This window comes from Mustela nivalis (assembly GCF_964662115.1).
Source record: "Mustela nivalis genome assembly, chromosome: 8".
Taxonomy (NCBI): domain Eukaryota; kingdom Metazoa; phylum Chordata; class Mammalia; order Carnivora; family Mustelidae; genus Mustela; species Mustela nivalis.
The window spans coordinates 142,002,692-142,023,720 of NC_139027.1; the positions used below are offsets into that span (position 1 = coordinate 142,002,692).

General features: G+C 64.3%; 1 protein-coding gene across 1 annotated transcript in view; it reads left to right on the forward strand.

The window, feature by feature from the left end:
- CDH4 (cadherin 4) overlaps nt 1-21,029 on the forward strand; it is a 500,617-nt gene that overhangs the window by 465,769 nt on the left and 13,819 nt on the right. Inside the window, exons 8-9 of the mRNA XM_082746383.1 lie at nt 7,484-7,621; nt 18,429-18,614. Coding sequence (XP_082602509.1) covers nt 7,484-7,621; nt 18,429-18,614 — 324 coding nt within the window. The remainder of the gene's footprint in view (nt 1-7,483; nt 7,622-18,428; nt 18,615-21,029) is intronic.

The following is a 21,029-nucleotide window of genomic DNA, read 5'->3' on the forward strand; positions in this document are numbered from 1 at the left end:
TCCGCCCCTACATCTGTCCTCACTCAACAGCCAGGGGATCCTGTCCACGCAGAGATCTGACCCTCCGTCTTCTCAGACCCTCCTGTGGCTTCCTGTGTCCCCCGCAGTGACGTCCGACGGTAGCTTCTGCTCCTTCTCCACCCTCTGGCTCACCCTACCCCTGCTCACTGGCCTACCTTCCCTGCCACACAAGAGTGCCTGCCCCAGGGCCTTTGCACCGGATGTCCCCTCTGCTGAAAACATACCTCCCCTGGATACCCACCAGCTGGCTAATCAAGCATCTCCTTAGCAGAGAAGCCTTGTCTGGCCAGCTTGTATCAACCAGCAGCCCTCACACCCCCAGGCCCTCCGCCCCCTCACCCGCCTCCCTTACCTACACAGCCCTTGATGGGACAGGTATTGTTTATTTATTGGCTGTCTCCTCCCCTAGAGCCATGCTTCTCAACCAGGGTGATTCCCTCCCCACCGCAGGGAGACTGGAAGTCTGGGGACAGTTTCGGTTGCCTCAGCTTGGGGGAGATGCCACAGTGCCCAGGACAGCCCCACCCAGAGAACGATCCAGCCCCACAGATCGCTTGGCTTCCAGAGCTAGGGCACATGGCTGCTCGTTGGGCAGGTGTGAGGTGTGTGTGCATGGCCATGCCTGTCCCAGCCCTGGGCAGCGCAGATGCTATGTCTGTGGGTGGCCGGGAGGGGCTCCGAGGAGAAGGCACGCCAGGATTCAGGGACCAAGGCAGCCCCATCTCCCTGGACAGGACACCCGTTCTCATTCTTCCCAGAGTCTCCAACCCCTCAATCCCCAGTGATCATTCCTGAGAGCTCATCTCTTATCTGGCCCAGCAGAGGAAGGGGGAGATAGGCCAGGGGGGTGGGCGCCAAGCAGCCCGCTCACCCAGCACTGCAGATCAGCACCCGGAGCCCTTCCCGCCTCACTCCCCACGCCGACCGCGAGGGAGGACGCCATCCCTGCCGTGCTGGCGTTTCCTCTTGATTCACCCAGGTCTGCCGCTTCATGCAGCAGAAAGCAAACCCGGTGGTGGGGGACGAGGAGACGGGCGTGCACTGAGGCTTGTCGGGGGCACCGCAGCATCACGCAGCCCCGGGCGGGGCAGGCGTCCTCAGACACCCCGAGTGTGCGGAGAGCAGTGAGGCACCGCTCCACCTGCTTCCAGGGCCATTTCATCCCCCCAAAATGACTGTCCCCACTAGCAGGCACTCCCGCCTCCCAGCCCCCGGCCCCCGGCGACCACTATTCCACCATCTCGATGGACAGGCCAATGACGGACGTTTCATGTTGGGGGGCCCGGGAGACTGTGGCTTCGTGTCTACTCCCTCAGCGCCGTGCCGTCGAGGTCCATCCACGGGGTAGTGCGTGTCCGGGCTCGTCCCTTCTAACACCGTCCCAAATGGTGCGTGAGTGTCTACTCACTCGTAGCCGGACGCACAGGTGGAGTGTCCCCACCAGTGGCTGTGGTGACCGTGCGGCAGTGAGGCCTGGAACAAGCATTTGTCTGGACCTTGTCCAGCTCACTCGGGCCAGGGCCAGGCGCGGGGTCACTGGTCTCGCAGTGAGTGAGTGCTCAGGACCTACGGCCCGTTTGCCTCAGCGCCGTGCCCCCTCTTCCCACAGCGGCTGCCCCAGGCGCCCTCCTGCTGGCTCCCAGGGTCAGATCAGACACCCGGGTGCTGAGCGACAGGAGCTCTAAGTGCAGGAGGGAGGCCCTGAGTTGACTCACTTCTCAGCTCCCGCAGTGACAGCAGTGACAGGCAGGAAAGCGGGAGGGGGCACGTGGCCCAGGGCAGGAGCCTCAGGACACTGGCATTGACCCAGCAAGGAGGAGAACCCCACCCTCGGTCAGGGAGGAGAGACCCGACAGGTTCTATGCATTGCATTGTGGACACCAGGCTCTCAGCCTCGGTCTACACCCACCTTCCAGCCACCAGCCCGCTGCAGAGGACCCGCTGCCGATGCCCAGTGTGGGCAGGAAGACATGCTTCTAGCCGGGCAGGTGACACAGGCCCGGGAGTGGGGACACCGTCCTCAGGCGGGGTGGCAGCCCAGGCTCCACCAGCACGTGGGCGTCCAAGCCGCAGGGCCACGCGGGAAGCTTTGAAGCTTTTCTAGGGCAGGTCAGCCGGCTGCATTATTGATGGATGTTCTGAAAAATTTAAATGCTGAGCTATGGGGCGGAAGCGAAAACCCCAGGGACCACCACGTGCGGTTTTCTTCCCTTCTCTTGAACTTGAAAATGGGCAGATCATGTTTTAATGAACTCAGTGCGGCACTGCTGCTGAGCGGGCAGAGCAGGGCTTCCCCGGGGCGGCAGGTGGGCTGGCCGGAGGGGCAGCTGCATACCGGTGAGAGCGACTGTCGCCAGCTGGCCTCCCGTGGGAGAGGCTCCAGAGGCCCAGGCTCGCCCCCTCTCCCCGCAGCCACCTCCTTCCGGCTCCACTGCGGGCTGTTTCGGAGAGCAGAAGCCCACTGCTTAATTCAGCCTGTGGAGAAGACCGCGGTGGGTCCAGAGCTGGGTCCGGGGTCATCTCTGTCCCAGGAGAGCCGGGCAGCAGGCTTCAGGGACTCCAGATGGCCAGGCCCCAAGCACACTGCCCAGCAGCCATGCCCCCCCCCCAGCAAGGCTCGGTTCGATTCACCACAAAGCAGGGAGGCCTGCACCCCTGCACCCCAGGAGCCGCTGGGAGGTAGAAGCGCCACAGCGAAGGTGGTCTGTGGGGTCACCACGGCGCTAAATCAGCACTGAACACTGTCCCGCGCTCCGTCGGGCCCCCAGCTGGGCCTCACGTAAATGAAATACGCCTTGGGCGGAGAAACAAGTTTAATCGATCCGTGGAACCTCTGAGTACACCGGACCCTCCTGCTAGGCCGTGGTGGGACGGTCACGTACAGGTACCTGCGTCCGGGACACCCGCGACCAGCCACCTCCCTCAGGATCCGCACGCCACTCCAGAGGGGATTTGGTACAAGAGAGAAGGTGACCGTCCCAAAATCCAGGTGTCGGCAGGGCTGGTTCCGTGCGGAGGGTCGTCAGAAGCACGCCGCGCGCCCTCCGGCCTCTGGGCTGGCCGGCACTCCTGGACACCAGGGCTTGTGTCCCCACCCCTCGCCTCTCTGCGCTCGCCTCAGCTGACCTCCAGCCAGAGCACCCGTCGTGGCCTCGGGGCCTGCCCTCCTCCGGACGGCCTCCCCTGCCCTCCGTCTGCAGAGCCAACTCGGGCCCCATCCCAGGCCCCCGCCCCCGCCCTGCCTGCTGTGCTTTGTCCTCTGGCTGCTCTGGGGACCCCTCGCAGCCTGAGGGGGTGGGGTCCGCCTCAGGGGTGTCCCCAGTGTCCAGCCCCTCCTGCGCCCAGCTCCTGCAGTCCTCCGAGATGGAACTGTTCACACCACACCCTCCCCCACCTCACTGCTGTCCTCAAACCAGGCCAGTGCTTGGCCCAGCTGGAAACAAGCTGAAGGGGCTTGTGGCCCAGAGCTATGCCCGTGGACGGTCACCCATGCCTGGAGGGAGTGGCCTTGTCCCCACGTCAGGTTCTAGATGGCAGAGAGCGTGGCGAACATCACGCACGGGGCTCTGGCGGCCCTGTCTGTGGGGCGGCAGCACGCTGATGCGGAGAAGAAAAGCAGAGTCTCCGGGAAGACCAGGTGTGGGGTAGGAAGGCAGGTCCGGGGGGGACCGGGTGTAGGAGGCGAGCAGGGGTTGTGCGGGTGGGTTGGTTTCCCACTGAGGAGGAGGAAAGGCCTGGCCGGTGGGAAGGGGCAGAGTTCGGGGCAGACGGAGTGGCCCTCAGCGGCCCTGGGGTGGGAACGTGCTGGAGAAGCAGCAGAGTTGGGGAGGGGAGAGGCTGGGGGGAGGGGGCAGAGTCGCTGCCGCTTCTGGAACTGGCAGGCCTCTGCTTCCTCCGGGAACGGAGCCAGGCCAGGCGTTAGCGGGGGAGCAGGGGAGCCATTGGCTGTAACTGGACCAGCCAGGGGACCGGGCGGCCGATCAGCCTGTCATAGTGCTTGTCTCTGGGCCTCAGTTTCTCCTCTTTGTCGCGGGAGGTGATGGGGAGGCCCCTCCAGCAGAGACATTTCCTGGCTCGCAGATGCCCTTTGAGGGCTGGGCCTAGTTACTCACGGGGAGACCTTTCAAGCCACGCCCTTGTGTTTGGGACTGGTTCCTGTTAGGGCCGCGGACTGGCAGCTGCGCGAACCTCGTTTCTGGTGTGTGTATTGAAGCCCAGGAAAGCCTTCGGCGCAAGGGGTAGTTTGACGACAGAGCCTCGCGCAGGGCTTGGCCTGGGTCGGGGGGCCCCTGCAGGCCCACGGATGAGGATGGCCAGGCGTGGCCTGAGATCACAACAGTACAGTGGTGGCCCCGGTGGGACCTCGGGTGTCGAGGTCCAGGGATCTGTCCTGCAGGGTGGCCCCGGGGAGTGGGGTGGGCGTCGCTCCCACATCACCGGCCCCTGCAGGCACTGGGTCCCCCGAGAGCACAGGCGGGGACCTCCTGGAGCGCCCGCCGTGGGCTCAACACAGAGCCCATCGGAGCCCGAGTCCCAGCCCCCGCAGGGCCGACGCAACAGGGCACTGACAACACCTGGGGTGCACGCGGCCGCCGGCAGGGATGGCAGCAGGACACGGACACAGACAGGGGACGTCCACGTGCAGGAAGGACGCTGCTGAGATTCTCGGCACCAGAGACAAAGTCGGCCACAGGAGGGAGAAGATCTGATTAAACAAGAGAACGTGGGGTGAGACGGGAAAACCACCTCCAAAGCTGGCTGCCCGCCGCCCCGTCAGAAAATCAGACTTGGTTCCGCTGTCCTCCCCGGGGAGGGCACGGCGGGGACGGAGCCGCGGCCCGCGTCGAGCACGGAGGGAACGAGGTTTCTGGGGCAGGACCGCTCGCCAAGGCCTGTGGCGACCTGGGGCTCGGATCCAGTGTGCCGCTGCACGGGGGCGGTCCCCAGCACGACAAGGCAGCGTCCCTAGAGGAGGTGGAGCTGCGACGGGAGACAGGGAGCCGCTTCGACGCCCGGAAGGCAGGGGCGTCATCTTCCCACCTCGGGCGGAGCACGGGTCAGGCCTGCTGCGTTTCTGAATGGCGTTGGGCCTGCGGGCGAGGGGGAGTCCCGCGCGGGCCGCTGTCGGGGGCAGCCCCGCTCTCCGTGCGCCGTCCACCCACATCCAGAAAGAGTCTCCGCCGTGTGGCTGTGTGGGCTCCCCTGGCTCCATCTGTACTGTGTGAGCGACAGAGACCTGAGAGCGGGGAGTCCCGTGGGGAATCCCCGCCGCCACCCCCTGCCTCCCAGGGTGCTGTGAGGCCCTGGGGTGATGGTGCCCCTCAGCAGTCCCGGCTGCGACATGAGGCTGTGTGCTGGGCCGGCTTCCCTCGGACACACGTTCCCGCCGCTCGCACCGCCCGGGTCCCGGGACCGGGTCCCGCATCAGGCTCCCTGCTCAGCGGGGAGCCTGCTTCTCCCTCTGCTGCTCTGCTGCTCCCCCTGCCTGTGCTCCCTCTCTCCCAAATAAATAGACCCTTAAAAGAAAAAAAAAAAAAGAACCAGCTCTGAGCACTTGCAAGGGAAAGACTCGACCCCTTCCTGCGTCCCTCGCGCCGGGAACAGATGAGAGGTTGTCGGCCGCCTCCGACAGAGCGGCTCACCTGACGCCCCGGACAGGTGGCTGGAAGGAGGGAGGAAGAGGCCGAGGCAGGACGGACGGACGGACGGGCGGACGGCGGGGGGCGGGGGGTGTGGATGACGGTGGGGCGTGGAGGAGCGGGTCTGTGGAGGGAGGCACACGGGTGGGGGCCGGAGGGGGGGTGACAGAGGGAGGAGGATGGGGAGAGATGAAGACTGACTTTTTGAGAGAAAACTTTTGAAACGGGACGCAGCACCAGGCAGAGAGCTGTTTCTATGATTTTTTCATGTCTCCTTGGTTGCAAGTTCTACCATTTTCCCAAACGTCAGCTGTGGTGGACATGTGCTCAGTCCCCTCACGAACAGTGCTGGAGGCCTCCCGCGGGCTGGACAGCAGGCCAGAGTCCCGTCCACGGCCCCCCGCGGGTGGGGACCGCCCCGCCGCCCTCCGCTCGCGTCTGGCACCGGGGGACCTGCTGAGGGGCCCTGTCCCTGAGGGCGCTTCCCCACGACCCAGCCCCCAGCTAGTCGTCCCCTTGCAGGAGAGACCCAGGGGCCACGGAGAAGCGGAAATGACAGCCAGGGGGAGGCAGTGGGGGAGGCTGGGGCAGGAGCAGAGCCCCGCAAGCCCCCGCACACCCGGCCCCGGTCGCGTGGGAATGTGGGCTCGACCGGTGAGCGGAGTCTAGGTGAGAAAGCGTGTGGCGCTCCTGAGCCCCGAGCCCCACCCCCACCCCGAGCCCAGCCAGACCGCCCGCCTGGCCCGTCCCCGTGCACCCTGTCACCTCCAGGCAGCACATCCCTGCTCTTCCGGAACCTGCCTGCTTTCCCCAGCCCTGGCTCCCCGAAAAGTTCGTGGCGTCCCTGCCAAGCCTGCCCTCGAGCTTCCTGGCTGACTCTGCCTGGCGTCAGGGCCCAGGACGACACGCATCTTCTGCAAAAGGGCCCCACGGTCCATGTCCCCGCTCTGCGGGCCATGTGGTCTCACCGCCACTCACCCATTGTGCAAAACCAGCGCAGGGTGTAGATGAGTAGACGTGGTCCTGCACCAGCACAACTTTACTGCCAGAACTAAGCAGCGGCAGGTAGATGTGGCCCGTGGCCTTAATGAGCTGACCTGACCTGTCCTATACACGCGTCGGACCGTGTGATTTCCCTCAAAGTGACTCCCAGCCACCCACAAATACCCAGAGGTCGTGTCAGGCCTGCGGGGCCTCGCAGTCCGTCTCACCGTTCCTCGGCCTGTGCATTGTCACCGATGCTCACGTAGGAACGTTTAACGCACGTTCTCGGAGCACCTGCTCTGTGCTGGGCATGGCCGTCGGCTCTGGGGACACGGGGTGAGTGGGGCAGTGGCGGTCTCCCAGAGCTCAGTTTGGGGAGGGACAGAAAGGATGATGAAGTGACAGCACGGGACCCGACAGTCAGAACTAGGGTGGGAGCCACAGCCACAGAGACCAGTCAGAGGGCAGGTGACGGGGGCCTGGCCCGTCTGCGGGAGCCTCCCTCTCTGCAAGTGTCCGTCCCTGGTTTTCCGAGCCCCAGGCCGCACGGTGCTCCCCGGGGACCCCCATTCTCCTCCCTTCTGTCTTGGCACCAAACACCATCTGTACGTACCACAGCCGGGCCCTGCGGTGAAGGCGGCCAGGCTTCTCCGTGCAGCGCCGTTGCCCGCAGCCAGCGAAGGAGCAGGTCCTTGCGCCAGGACAGTGGCCGAGAGCGGCCAGGGGCCCGGTGTGCCCATCCCGCCCGCAGGGGCCCGGCCTCAGGGAGCGCGCGTTGAGGGAAAGGGGCAGCAGCCTGTAAACTGACGCGCCGTGCCCCCCCTTCCTGCCCCTTCCAGAAAGTCCAGCAGTATACCGTCATCGTCCAGGCCACGGACATGGAGGGGAACCTCAACTATGGCCTCTCGAACACGGCCACGGCCATCATCACGGTGACGGATGTGAACGACAACCCGCCAGAATTCACGGCGAGCACGGTGAGTAGTCGCGCGCCTGGGTAGCCGGTGCGGTCAGGGCCGCCGCCCTCCTCACCGCGGGTGCCGGCAGGAGCTTGACCGACAGCGGCGCGCCCGTGGCCCTGGGCAGCAGGAGGCTGACACGGAGCCCAGCCACCTCAGGAGTCCCCAGCAGGAGGGCGACCGGAGGAGCTGCCAAGGAGGTGGGCTCCGGGGGGGCGGCGGGCAGGGGCTGTGATGCGGCCCCAGGAGGCCTGACACAGAGCGACCGTTGACGCCCTGAGAAGTGCCCAGGACCGCATGGGCTGGACACTCTGACTCCAGAGCCGAGCAGGGGTGTTGGGGCTCAGCCACGTTTGGAGCACACGTGCGGCTGTGTGCTCCGTGGGACCTGCTGGTGGATGCCCGGGGGGGGCCTCGGCCGGGCACGGGCCGGTCCCTGCAGGAGGAGCTGGGCTGTGCTCCACAGCCCACCGCGCACAGAGGCGGAGGGGGCAGGGACCGGCGAGCTCCTCCCCGCAGGCCTGGCCGGTGGGCCGTCGCTGAGCCCCACACCCAGCGGCTCCGGACCTAAGTGACCCAGGGCCCTTGGGGGACATCCAGGTTTGAGCATTCGGAGTCGCAGGGACACTGGGAGATTACGGCAGATCCGAGGGTCTCGGGATCGCCTCTCGGAGCCGCCGCGGGAGGGCCGAGGGGACGCGGGGGTGACAGCAAGGACAGTAACAGGCACAGCACAAGCCGCGCCGGGGAGCCCTCCCCTGCCAAGCTCTAGCCTCCCAACCTGGGCAGGGTCGGGGGAAATGCCGAGACTCAGACAGGCCAAGTCACTGGCCCAAAGCCACCCCACTAGCCTCTCAGTGGGAGCAGCTGGGATTGGACCCCAGAAGCCGTGCTGACTCTGCAGCAAGGAGCAGGGAAGGCGGTGGGGACAGAGACCCCGCCTGCTCCCCGGAGCTCCCCAGAGCCGGTCACTGCCTGGAGGGCATCTCGGGAACCAGTCCTCCCCCCCCGATATCCGAGCATTCCCTCATCCTGCTTCCCCATCACCCCACGCCCTGGGGTCTCCTGCCCCCATGTCAGAGTCCCCAGACCCCATCCCCCGCACCCACACCCTTGCTCCCCTACCTCCCGCACCCAGCCCTGGCACGCGACCTCACCTGCGGATGCACAGCACCATCTAGTGTACAGATGGCAGATCGCATGCAGGGGGAGCAGCGCAGCCCCAGCCCACCTGGCTGAGGGGACACGGCTTCTGCCTCCATCAGTCCTGGGCCAGTGGTCAGGAAAGGCTCAGGGCCAGTATCCTGGACATTTTGTACATGGTCGAAGCATCTCCCTAGGGACCTGGAGTAATGATGCCTAGGCTCCAGGCCCCCAGCAGGGCCTCCCCCAAGCCTGTCCGTGCAGACCCGCTGTCCTTCCGTCCACCCTGCGCCTCGTTCTGTGATGAGGAGAACACACGGCTGTCTTTAGGACACACGACACCCGTGCTGGTGCCTGGGGGCAGCAGTGCAGGTGAGCACCCATGCAGGGGACCTCCCCCAGGTAACGTTGCAGTGGGGACTGGAGCCCGTCCTGAGCCGGGCTCTGGCAGGTGGGGCAGGGGTGGGAACCTCAGATGCTCACCATCTGCTGAGTCTGGTGTCTCCAAGGACGCACAGCTGGTGCCCAGGTGAGAGGACACTGTTCCCAAGGACACGCTCTTGTCCTGGTACCAGCCTGCAAATTCCAGATGTCCGGGGAGCAGTGGCACCAGCCCTCTTGACCACCAGGACCCCTAGTCCCCCTGGGAAACAGCTTCAGGACCTCCACTGTCACCATGGAAACCAGGGCAGAAGGAAACCAAGCCAATTGTCTCTGGTGGGAGTGAAGGATGTGCCTTCAGGCATGAGGCAACGTGGTGACCTGCCGAGGTAAAGGACTCTGTCCAGCCCTGCTGGTCACCTCTGGCCACCACCGGATTTGGAGAAAAGCACACCAGTGGAGCGCTGAAGAAGGCATTGCCAGGAGTTGGGATTTGGCTAAAACCCGCAGGGACTGGAACAGGATGCTCACAGCCCCCGCCTGCCTCCCGATCCTGGTCCAAGCCTGCACCCAGGCTCTCCGGAGAAGGTGTCACCGACCGGGGATCGCACAGACGCTGGCAGCCTCAGGGACGGGCCAGAAACCAGCGGGCTCCGGCGAGAGCAGACCAGAGCCCTAGCCCACCCTCCTGCCCCCACAGAAGCTGACTCCTTCTTTTCCCCCCAAGATGGTTGGTTGGCGTCTAATTTACCAGGACCCGAAGTAGGCACACCCCATCCGCTCTAAGCCACGAGCACCCAGATAGACCCTGTGGGTCCCCTGCTTCGTCAGAAGGGGTCTTGCTCATTGTGTGACGGGAATGTAGTGTGACCACACATCTTCCGGGAAACATTCCCACCAGGAGCCAGGAGCAACCTCCTGCCGGTCCCCAGAGCAGCCCCTGACAGCGTCCACTGCCAAGGCGACCTTCGCCAACACTCCAGTCTCGCCCGTCACACGGATGGCGTCACGCAGAGCGCGTGATTCTGTGGAGTCGGCTTCTTCCGCCCAACAGCGCGTCTCTGGAGCCCACCCATGTGAGTCTGCTGAGCGCAGACCCCTGGGCCGTCCGTGAGCAAACCCATGGCACCACCGACTTCACTTACTCATTTTCTCCTTTTTAAAGCTCACTGGGCGTCCTCGGTTAGGTGACTCACACACCGGTGCAGAATTCACAAGGTATTAAGTGACCGGCCGTGGCGAAGGCGTCCCTCCCAGCCCGTCCCGCCTCCACCGGGTGCCCCCACGCGCACGCGCTGCCGTCGGGGAGAGCCCCACAGCCACAGCGCCTGCTGGGGAATAACACGGGCTCACGGGAGAGCGGCTGGGTCAGGAGTGAGAAGGACAGCCCCACGCTGGCACGGGGGCCGTGTCCCGGGCGCCCGCCCCCTCCGCCGCTGTGAGCGCAGAATGCCACACGACCGTGACCGAGAGTCGAGTGCGCCGTGGCCCTCACGTCCGGAAGCTTCTGTGTGTTTCCTGAGAGGTCTCCCCTGACGTGGCCGTGGAGGCTGTCAGAGCAACAGCCACCAGAGACAACTGAGGCCCAGAAGGCTAGTTCCACGTGGCCCGAGGCCACACGGAGAGACAGTCAGACCCAGGGCGCCTGCTTCCTCGGGGCACCCCCTCTGGGCCATGTGGTTCTCCTCCCAGACCCCGAGTGAGTCTCCATCCCCTTCTGGGGTGGAGCGTCTTCTGCAGCTCCAGCGAGGGCCCCGGGCTGCCCCACACCTGCTCCTGGAGGACGCCTTCCGCCCACTATGCCAGCCCCGGTCCAGCTGTGACCGCCGGTCCTCCGAGTCTGGACGCCGTCTTCCCTTCCGCAGGCGGCCGCGGTGCAAACACCTGCGGGCCCCCCGGAAACACCCGTCCTGGGGGGGCCCGCAACGGAGCGAAGCAGGGAGGGCGGGGCGACCGTGCGCTCCTGCCTCCCTCTGCCGGGCGTCCCCACGAGGGCAGGAATGGAGCGCGTCTCCTGAAGCGCACACGCCTCTGCGGACGGGACAATGTCTGCGTGGCACTGGCCGGCCGGGTGGGGAGGCCGAGGCCGGCTGTTGTTACCAGTCTTCACCAAGAACCATCAGCAGAAGCTGCAGAGAAGAAGGGGTTCGCACGGTCCAGTTCCCGCTCTTAGATGTTGATTCAAAGCTATTTCCCTTTGCCTGCGCCGCACGCGGGGTACAGGGCAGCCTGCCGCAGGGCCTCCGGGCCTTTCCACCGGCCCACTCCACACTCTCTCGGGGGTGAGCGCCGGGCTCTGCCGGGCTCTGCCGGGCTAGGGGCTCAGGCCCCAGGACACAACCTGCACTCTGCCCCCAGGAGCCTCCTGTCTGGCCTTGTCTGGAGCCCTGGGGGAGAATCCTGGGCACCCAGTGTCCTGGGCCCCTTCCACCAGCCCAGCCCCTCACAGGCCCTCAGGAGGGTCTCCTGGAGTCCGGAATCCCCTCATTAGCCCCGCCTCGGCCCCTCCTCGCTGTGTGACCGTGGGCTGATAGCTGGACCTCTCTGAATGTTTGTCCCCACTCCGCCCTGAAGTGACGTACAGTCCCGAGGTGAGGTCAGGAGCATCCACTGATGTCTGTGAAGAGTTTAAGCCTTGAACGACGCTGTCCTCTGCTCTGTAAGTGCACGGACGGCAGCCAGCCCTCCACCGCCGGGACCTGAGCAGAACGGTTAGACCCCAGGCTAGCCTTGGAACCTTCCCAGGGACTGGCTACCCTGGCTCCTACCCTGGCTGCCTGGGCCCCTGCTGCCCCAAAGCAGGCCCTCTGTGGCCCTAACCCTGGGAATCCCCAGGGCGCTTAGCTTTTCACCTCGTCCACAAACCCAGGAGAGGGAGAGATTCCAGCTCAGCCTGAGTTCCTGAGAGTAAGAATCTGGCCTCTCAGGGTTGGAACGGACTCATGGCCCTTCACTGTGCTCAGGCCCTCGGTGTGGAACTCTGCCGTAGATAACCGATCGGGACAGCTTCTCCGAGCACCGGGGAGGCCGGAGGCCAGAACGCCCAGCCCCAGCTCACATCACATCACACCTCGAGCCCTTCCTGCCAGGCCGGTGTCCACTTCCTAAAGATGACACTTTCCTCGTCCCCCTGGGTCCCCAGACTCTGTGTCTCTGCGCCGTCACCTGCGAGACGGAGCACCAGCGCCTGCCTGGGGGGTGTGCACCCGCACGTGGGTCAGGAGCACGTGGCTGGAGCACGAGGAGACTTGATCAAGACAGCAAGCAAGAGTGCCTGGCGCCTGGCTCTTAGCGTGGTTCCCCCCCGGGCAAGAGCAAGGGGCTCGAACCTGTGGCCCAGTCTGTGGTCAGCGGACGCCTTCTGTGAACTCTCCCCTGGGGAGCAGAGGGTCCGAGATACGGTGTTAACCGATTGCTGGGTCCTTTCCCATGAGCTGTCCTCGGAAGGAGCACTTTCCCATGTGTCATCTAGCCCGACACGCGCCAGCTCCGTGGGGTGGGAGGAGGCCCAGAGAGGCTGGCCGGTGAAAGGCCTCCTGGCCCCAGACCTCGGGCCCTCCCCCGTCACACGCAGAGCCAAGGAAGACTGCCTGTGGTAGCTTCTGGTTAGGAGCTGCTGATCCACCCCACATCGGATTCTGATCCTGGGCTCAGAACCCAAAAGACACCGTCATTAGTTTTCGGGACAGAAAAGTAAGTTTCAAAAAAAATTGATAGAACCATCGCAATGGACAGAGGCACATCCATACGTTTTCCAGCAGAAGCCACGGAGGATTGAAGGCACAGTGCTGGGGTGTCTCCTGGGAGAAACACCCCTGGGACCCTCCCCCAGCGCCCACCCAGTCCCCGCAACCCCCCACCCTGCTCCGAGGCCCACAGAGGCACAGCCGCGTCCCTGCCAGGCAGGCCCCCCCACCAGCTCTCGAGGCTCTGCTAGTAACAGCGACGGGTCCCTGAGCTCCAGGCCAGGGAAGAGGCCCTCCTCCCAGGAGATGCCGCTGCAGGGGCCGCAGGCCAGCAGGGAGCGTGGTGTCCCGCTCACCAAGGGGCGGCTAGGGGCCACAGGCCAGCAGGGAGCGTGGTGTCCCGCTCACCAAGGGGCGGCTAGGGACCGCAGGCCAGCAGGGAGCGTGGTGTCCCGCTCACCAAGGGGCGGCTAGGGACCGCAGGCCAGCAGGGAGCGTGGTGTCCCGCTCACCAAGGGGCGGCTAGGGGAGGGTCAGGTCCTCCAGCCCGAGTTTCTGTTCGCTCCCAACAGAAACAGAAGCGCAGCCTCGGGTCCCGGTGTGTCCCGCGTGGCGTGGGCACGTGGACGACTCGTGGGTCCTGCGTGTGGACAGGCTGTCATTCTTGGTCCTCTCTGGATCCTGACTGGGCTTCACTGTTCTCACCCTAATCCTCCTGTATGCTAATGTGACCTTCCCCTGGGAGCTCTGTGGATTCTGGCCTCCGAGCTGGATTTGTGCTGGACGAAATCCTCTCTGTCCCTCGGGCCAGGCTACGTTTGGATTCGGGATTACCATCTGGGCAAGACACTCTGTTCCGATGATCTTAAAACTCCTTCTTTCCCAAATATCTGTCTTCGTCTCCTGTGAGGCATGGGAGAGGCTTTCCCTGTGCCTGAAAATCTGAAAAAATTAAATTAAAAACTCATTACGGCCAGGGGAAAGTTAATAAGAAAATCCTAAGCCAGATGTATCAGCTTAAGGCCCTTCTTTGTGAACCTTTATTAAACTTGCACAAATTAAAATAGACTCTGGGAATAAACTTCATCAGAGTGTATGAGGAATCGCACTCTGGGACACACAGGTCTCCCCCGCACCATGAAGTCCGGGGAAGGATGCCCCCCGCATTCCGGAGCAGGCCGACGTGGAGCCCAGGACGGCGTGCTACCCCTCGGAGGTGCACCCGAGAGGCCCGGCTCTCAGGTGACCACACCAGGTCGTCTGATCCAAGAGAGAAGTGCCCGGAGGATGCACACGGTCACGAAACCCGAGGGCCAGGGGTGTCAGGCATGGAGCCTCCACCAGGAGCAGCCCCTCCTGTCAGCGGCACCGGGTGTAAGGGCCAGAGCGTCTGTGCCCCACATTGGGCGGGGCACTGCCACCGGCAGATGCCAAAGCAAGAGGCCTTTGCCTCACTTGGGAACCAGTCAGGCAGGTGCCTCTGACTAGAAGGTCCTAGGTCACCTGACCAGCTCATGGCTGGAGAGGAAGCTGAGAAAGCAAGTCCTGGAAAATAAAGATGGGGATTCCAAAGGGGAGAGAGAGCCAGGCAGCCTCACAGCTGTCCCTACACCGGTCCTGGCAACTTAAACAGAAAGGAGACACCTCGTGTCTCAGAAGCTGGAAACGTCTACGGCTGGAACACTGACATCAGGTACAGCTGGATCCAGGCTCCCACAGCCACCAGGAGCCTCCACTGAGCCGTGCTTCCTCTGAGCTAGCGGCATTCTCGGGCTGTGGATGGCAACCCCACCCAACACCTTCAGGCAGGTGTGGCCACAGCACCCAGGCCAGAGATGGGGGCCACCAGAACTACGCCCCGACCAGCCGGTGTCGGCCGCATGCCCACTTCTAAATTACTGCAGTGGTGGGGTTGAGGGGTCTAGAGCAGGGATCCACAGTCTTTTCTGTCAAGGACACAGAGTCATTATTTTTGAGTCTGGGGCCATACATGCTCTGTCACCATTACTCAACTCTGTTACAGATACTATGTAAACGAAGGGACACAGCCGTGTGCCGATAAAACTTTATTAACAAAGGAGGCGGTGCCCTGAACTTGGCCCCTGGGTTTGCCAGCCCCAACGCTAGCCCTCCACTCCCACCAAGCCCCTCAGGAGAGTTAGGTGTTGTGGCCCCAGACCCACATTTGGTGAGCCTGGTCATCCCTCCCTCTGCAACAAGGAAGCTGGGCCCTGGGGCCTGGAGCCCGGCCAGGTCCCGCACACCCCCGCACAGAAGGCCCGACATGGCCCAGGAGCTTTGTGTGCGGTCTCCTCCATCCCCGAGTCCTCGGAGAGATGGGGTGCCCATTCTGTGGACGATAAAACCAATAATTCTCACTCAGCCCCAGTGGAGACGGCCTCCTGCTCTGGGGACATGGTGACCTCCCTGCAGAGGGCACAGCCCGGGGCCCAGCAGGGAAGGGCTGGGCAAGGTCTACCAGCAGGAGGCAGGTCTCTAGGACGGCTCCAGTGACCCAGGCCTGCCGCCACTGTGAGCAGACGTGTCCCAGCAGGGCTCTGACCTCGTGGCCCTGCCGGCCGCTGCAGTCACCCTGCCCCCCTCACTCCCACCAACACAGAGGGGCTGCGTCGAAGCATCGTCGGCCTCCTCCAGGCCATCCGGGGGACAACTCTGGAGGCCTGCAAACCCCCCACTCCCAAGGTCCTTCCACCTCTTCCTGTGCCCAGCTCCCCCTCCCCCGAGGACCACTGGAGGGCATCACCCCCCACCTGGGATCCTCCCGAGAGTTCCCAGGGACCAGGTCACCCCCCGCACGCACACACACCCACAGCCCGAAGTGGCCCTGAGCCGCCCCGGGCTGACCCCTCCTGTCCCCCAGCCCCCAGCCTCCCTCACACTCCCTAGGTGCCTCCCAGAAGCCTGGCTGGGGTGGAGCCCGGCTGCCAGCCTGCTGCTGCCGCCGGCGGGTCAGGCGCGGGGACAGTGGGGCCCCCGGGGCCGCTGGAGAAACGGGAACGGCGACGGCGACGGGCAGGCCGTCCGCTCGGGGTGCCCGCGAGCGCTGGTGCTCCCGAATCCCACGACGGGGCCTCGTGCTGCTGAGTGGGACCGAGCTGGAGGGCCTCCGTCCCGTCCAGCACTGGGGCCGCTGGACGAGATCCCACTTGGGATCAATTCAGCTTTTCCCACTGACAAGGTGATGGTATCGGGGTTGGAAGGCTTGCCCGTGCCAGGAGACAGATGGGGGCTGTTGACTGCGCCTGCGCGGCGGACTGTGGGGTTCCCTGTGGAGCGTGGAGGCTGGGAGTCCAGTCCTGTGCTCTGGCCCTGGAGGCAGCCGGCCTCGTGGGGGCTCACAGTTCCTCCCTCGCTCGGACCGTCGCTGCTCTGCGCGTCGACCGCCTCATCCACTCGCCCCTGTCTGCGTCTTCCGTACACATCTGCCACAAGCCTGGGGACCGGGCCCCCCGTGCCTCTCACAGTGGGGGACAACAAGCCCACACGGGTCCTTTGGGGAGTCTGCACCCACCTCCCCTCCTTCTCACCAGCAAGCGCCTCCGGGAACAGAAGCTGCTGGGCCTCGGCAGCCCCACCCGTCTGCCCGTAGACGCCATCCCTTGGACACACATGCCGGGCGGCCGTCCTTCACGCCACCCAGCACAGACAGGACAGGCTGAGCTGCTGTGCTCTGACCTCGTGGAAGCCAGAGAAGGACAGAGCCACCAGCCTCAATGTCTCCGACACGCAGCCACTGATGCTACCCTCGGCCCTCCGGCCCCCGTTCCTGGAAGTCAGGCCCCTGCGTTCAAGCCACGGCGGCCCAGTTTTCCATGCACTGCACCCCAGAACCCCTCCCCAACCACCAGCTGACGCTTGAATTCGGAAGTGTTCAGGGCAGAAAACCATCACAACCATCGAGGCCCAGTCTCTCTGGGAGGTACCAAGCTCCCAACAGAGAGCAGGAAGCCTAGACGCCACATGGAGAGAGGTCCCGCTGCCTGGCCCCGTCTCGCCCTCAAGGAGAGGGTCCCCTGTGAGCCAACCCAGCCAACCAAGGCTGCACGCAGGGCCCCGTAGGGCACATGCAAGGGCTCTGGGCAGACGGGTGTAGGGGTCCGGTCCTAGGGCTGCGGTCAGGGCTGGATGTGTGTGAGGGACCCCAGATGGTGGCTGCGGCCTCAGGAGCCCCTCAGTGGCGGAGGCCACATGACTGGCTGCCCCACGAGACCCTCACTCAGGGGCGGGAGCTGGTTCCAGAGCAGGCAAGGCCCAGACCTGGTGCCCTGAGCGACAGGAGGACCGTCTCTGGCTAAAGCGGCTCCATGTCTGTCCTAGGGTGTGCACAGGTGCATTTGGGCCACACCCCCAACGTGGGCACGAGGCAGGGTGGCTGTCCTGGTTGTGACCAGGAGGCTTTGTGCCACAGCAGGTGCAGCGGGGGGCGGGGGCAGGAGGACAAGGCTCAGAGCCAAGCTGCCTGGGACATCGGCCAAGCCCGTGCAGACGCCTTTCTCCCCATCCTGTGACCCCACCGCTGTGACTGGGGGCCGGATCCTTAGAGCGGACACTGGGCGCCCCATTGTTGGACCCAAGGTGTGTTAATCTCTCTTGCTTCATCTGTAAAACGGGGATGAGGGCAGGGCTACCGCAGGCAGCGGGAGAGGTAATGCCCCGGCAGCGCCTGTCTGGGCACCCACACGTGGTGGCCGCCGTCAGCTGCACCACTGTGACCACAGTCAGACATCCGAGATCTCCGTCCAGACTCTGTCGCCAGGTTTTGTGGCTCAAAGCCACACTGCACAGGGTCAGGCCCACCACACAAACTGCAGGACCCAGTGTGAAATAAGGAACCGGGCCCTAGTTTGCAAATTATTAGGAGTTTCAAGACACTGAGAGCAGAATGTTCAGCCAAACTTAGGCCCTTCCACAGGGCCACGGCTGCACAGGCCACACGTCGGCGGGGCCGGCACTCAGCAGTGATTCTCACTCGGAAGGGGGTGCCCAGATTGCTACCACCACCCTGACCCACACACACACACACACACACACACACACACACACACAGCATCTTTCCCTGCACACAACCAACTCAGCCACGTGAACCACAACCACTGACGGGGGTGGGGGCGTTCAACAGGAGAAAGGGCTCTGTGTTTGGTATGACACATTGGTGGCTGCGGACCCCAAGCCCTGAACCAACGGTGGGACCGCGGGGATGGCAGGACCCTGGCCAGGACCATCCCGGGGAAGGCCCCCGAAGCTCTCCAGCACCCGTCCTGCACATGTTGAGTCTCCTGCGTCGCCACAGTCGCACAGGCCTCCAGGGCGCAAGGGGGCCATCTGGGGGCTTGGAGGGAGGCCAGCAGGCGTGTGTGTGTGTGTGTGTGTGTGTGTGTGCAAGTGGAGGTTCCGTCTGGAGGTGGGTGGTGGGCACAGCTGGAGGCACCGGAGCCCTCTGGGGATACCACCGTGCCCACGGAAGGGGTGTGGGAGTCCCCGTCTACAGAAGCAGCTGGATGGAGGGCATCCCGCAGGGGCTGCTAGAAAGTCCCTCCTGACCTCCCCAGGCTCCCGCAAGGGTTGAGAATACTGTCTTTCCTTGTGTTCTGCAGTACGCGGGGGAGGTCCCGGAAAACCAGGTGGAGGTGGTGGTGGCAAACCTCACCGTGATGGACCGAGATCAGCCCCACTCGCCCAACTGGAACGCCTTCTACCGGATCATCAGCGGGGACCCCTCCGGACACTTCAGCGTCCGCACAGACCCCGTCACCAACGAGGGCATGGTCACCGTGGTGAAGGTGGGTGGTCTTCCTGCCAGCCGTCGTGGCTTCTGTCCCGGCCACCACCCGGGACAGAATGGACAGAAGCAATACGGGTTCAGTGCGAGCCACCCCTGACATCTGGGTGCAAAGGACTGCGTCCACCTGCTCGTGTCAGAGGCAGGCTTCACGAGGCCTGGTCACGTGACCGCCAGGGACTCTGCAGCCTGACCTGCCCCCTCCCCCAGAAGATCACTTTCCTGTGCCCTCCTGGAGGGCTGTATTTCCGCCTCAATCCACTAATGCGTGAACTCCCATCGAGAGCCTGTGTAACGTCAGACCATCCTTGCATTCCTGAGATAAACCCAGCTCAGCCAGGAAGGAGTCTGTCTTAGCAGTGCACGGCAGGTCTTAGCTCTCTGAAACTGAAGACACCCCTTTGCTTTCCTAAGAGGCAGAGGCCGCTATCTCTCCTTCCCCGTATGGCCTTTATCCAGCACTCGGTGTGGCGACTATAGACGAATCTCGAGAAACGAGTTGGGAACAGGGGTGTGATGAGGAGGGGCAGGGAGAGGGCTGGGGGACTCCCACCTCTCCAGCGTGGCGGTGGAGACATGCGCTTGTCCCATGTCACAGATGAATCCCACCCCACACGCGCTGGAACCCTGAGCACTGGGAGCATGGGCGGCCGGGCTGTCCCGCGGAGACTGGGCCCCGTGTCCCAGCCGCACTCAGCAGCTGGGCCACACGGCTCCGTGTTCCCTTTTCTCCTTGGTATTCCACACGTGGCTTTTCTCTGAACTCCACACTTGAAGTCTGTGTAAGGCACGGTGCTTCGTCTTTGACGGCATTTTGGGTTATTTTCACTCCCCGCGGTGGAGACACGGTGTTTTCAGACATTACCTTGCAGCGGGGGCAGGAGGGGGCATGGGAGGTTTGAGGCAGTTGGGGGAGTCTGCTGCCGGCTGGGGCGGGAGGCCTATGTTCTTGGGTTCCTGGGCTGGCTCTTCCCTCGCTTACCCCTGGCATGGGCCCGTCGCCCTCTCTGTGCCCCAGATGCAGGGCTGTCGCTGACATTATAGCGGGCCCTGGCTAGCAATCTGGTGCAGCACCCGGCCATGGTGACAGCGGAGCTGACAGAAGCAGCTCCTGTCCTCACTGTGAACATCGTCACCGTGGATACAGGACGGCCGTGCTCGCACGGGCTCCCCAGGGTGCGAGGAAGGTCCCTTCAGTCCCACCAGGGTCCACGGGACCCCCAGAGGAGTCGGGCCACCTGCCGTGTTCACGCTCTGCCACCGGGGCCCGTCCCTGCCCCCGCCTTCCCGTCATCACACAACCTGCTGCTGCTTCCAGCCCCCTGCCCCCAGGTGGAAGGACTCCTGGTCCGCGGCCTCCACTGCTCGGAGGGTGAACGAGACACCGGGTAGACGTATGTGTGGTCAGCCAGGCCCTCGGCTACCTCGCACGGATCCTGGCTGCATTGTCGGTCAAAGGCAGTGCCCAGTCACCTCGGGCGGGTCTTCCTGACCCCTACCCTGCCGCCCGTGCCCCCGAGCTCCATCCTGCCCCCATACTGGCCCGCCACCTCTCAGGCTCTAGCCAAGCTGGGGCACGGCCACTCTGCTGTCAGACCGCCGGCCCCAGTGGGCACAGGCCCCATGCCCAGCCTCCTCGGAGCCCCTCTGCCACCTCCCCAGCCTCCTCCGCCTCCAGCCACGACAACACCACCTCTTCCAGGCTCAGACCAACCCCGGGCCCTTTCTCCTGCCGCACACCTGGAACACAGCCTCGAAGCCAGCAGCCTCTTTGGCATCAGATGGCAAGCTCCAGCCCCAGGATGGGCGGGGCGGGGGGTATGCGCTGGCAGGAGCCCCAGAGAACAGGCGGGCCAGAGGCAGACCCCCCCCAGCCCAGCCCCTGCCATCCTGCTGTAATAGCCCTGAGGCAGCCGTGCAGGGGAGCTCATCCGTCCCTCCGCGCCCCCCGCCCCCGCCCTGCCCCGCACGGCCTGCCCCCGCCGGACAGCCTCTCCAGAGGCCGCATACCAGCCCCTCGCCTTTTCGCGGAGGGTCCTTGCCGCGTCTGGGGAGGGGCCTGGCAGAGACCGGGCAGCATATGCGGCCGCTCTAACTGAAACTGTGGGCCAAATTACCTATCGATTTCTCCATTACAAATGTGTTTTATTTCACCCTCCCGTGGACATTTATTGGCCGTAATAGTCTTTCTGGAAGGCATTCTCACTCGGACGGGTGACACAATCTTAATGCACGACACGCAACATTCTTCCGTGTCCCCCGGGGACATGAACCGATGAACAGGGGAACAGTTATTTCCCTCGGGTGCTTGGTTCGGAGGAAAACCACCAGGGTTCCATGAAACTGTCCACTGAAATGGAGGAGCCCTGTCCCCAGACGACTCTCTGAGGGTCCGGGAGGAGGGGCTGGTGGCATT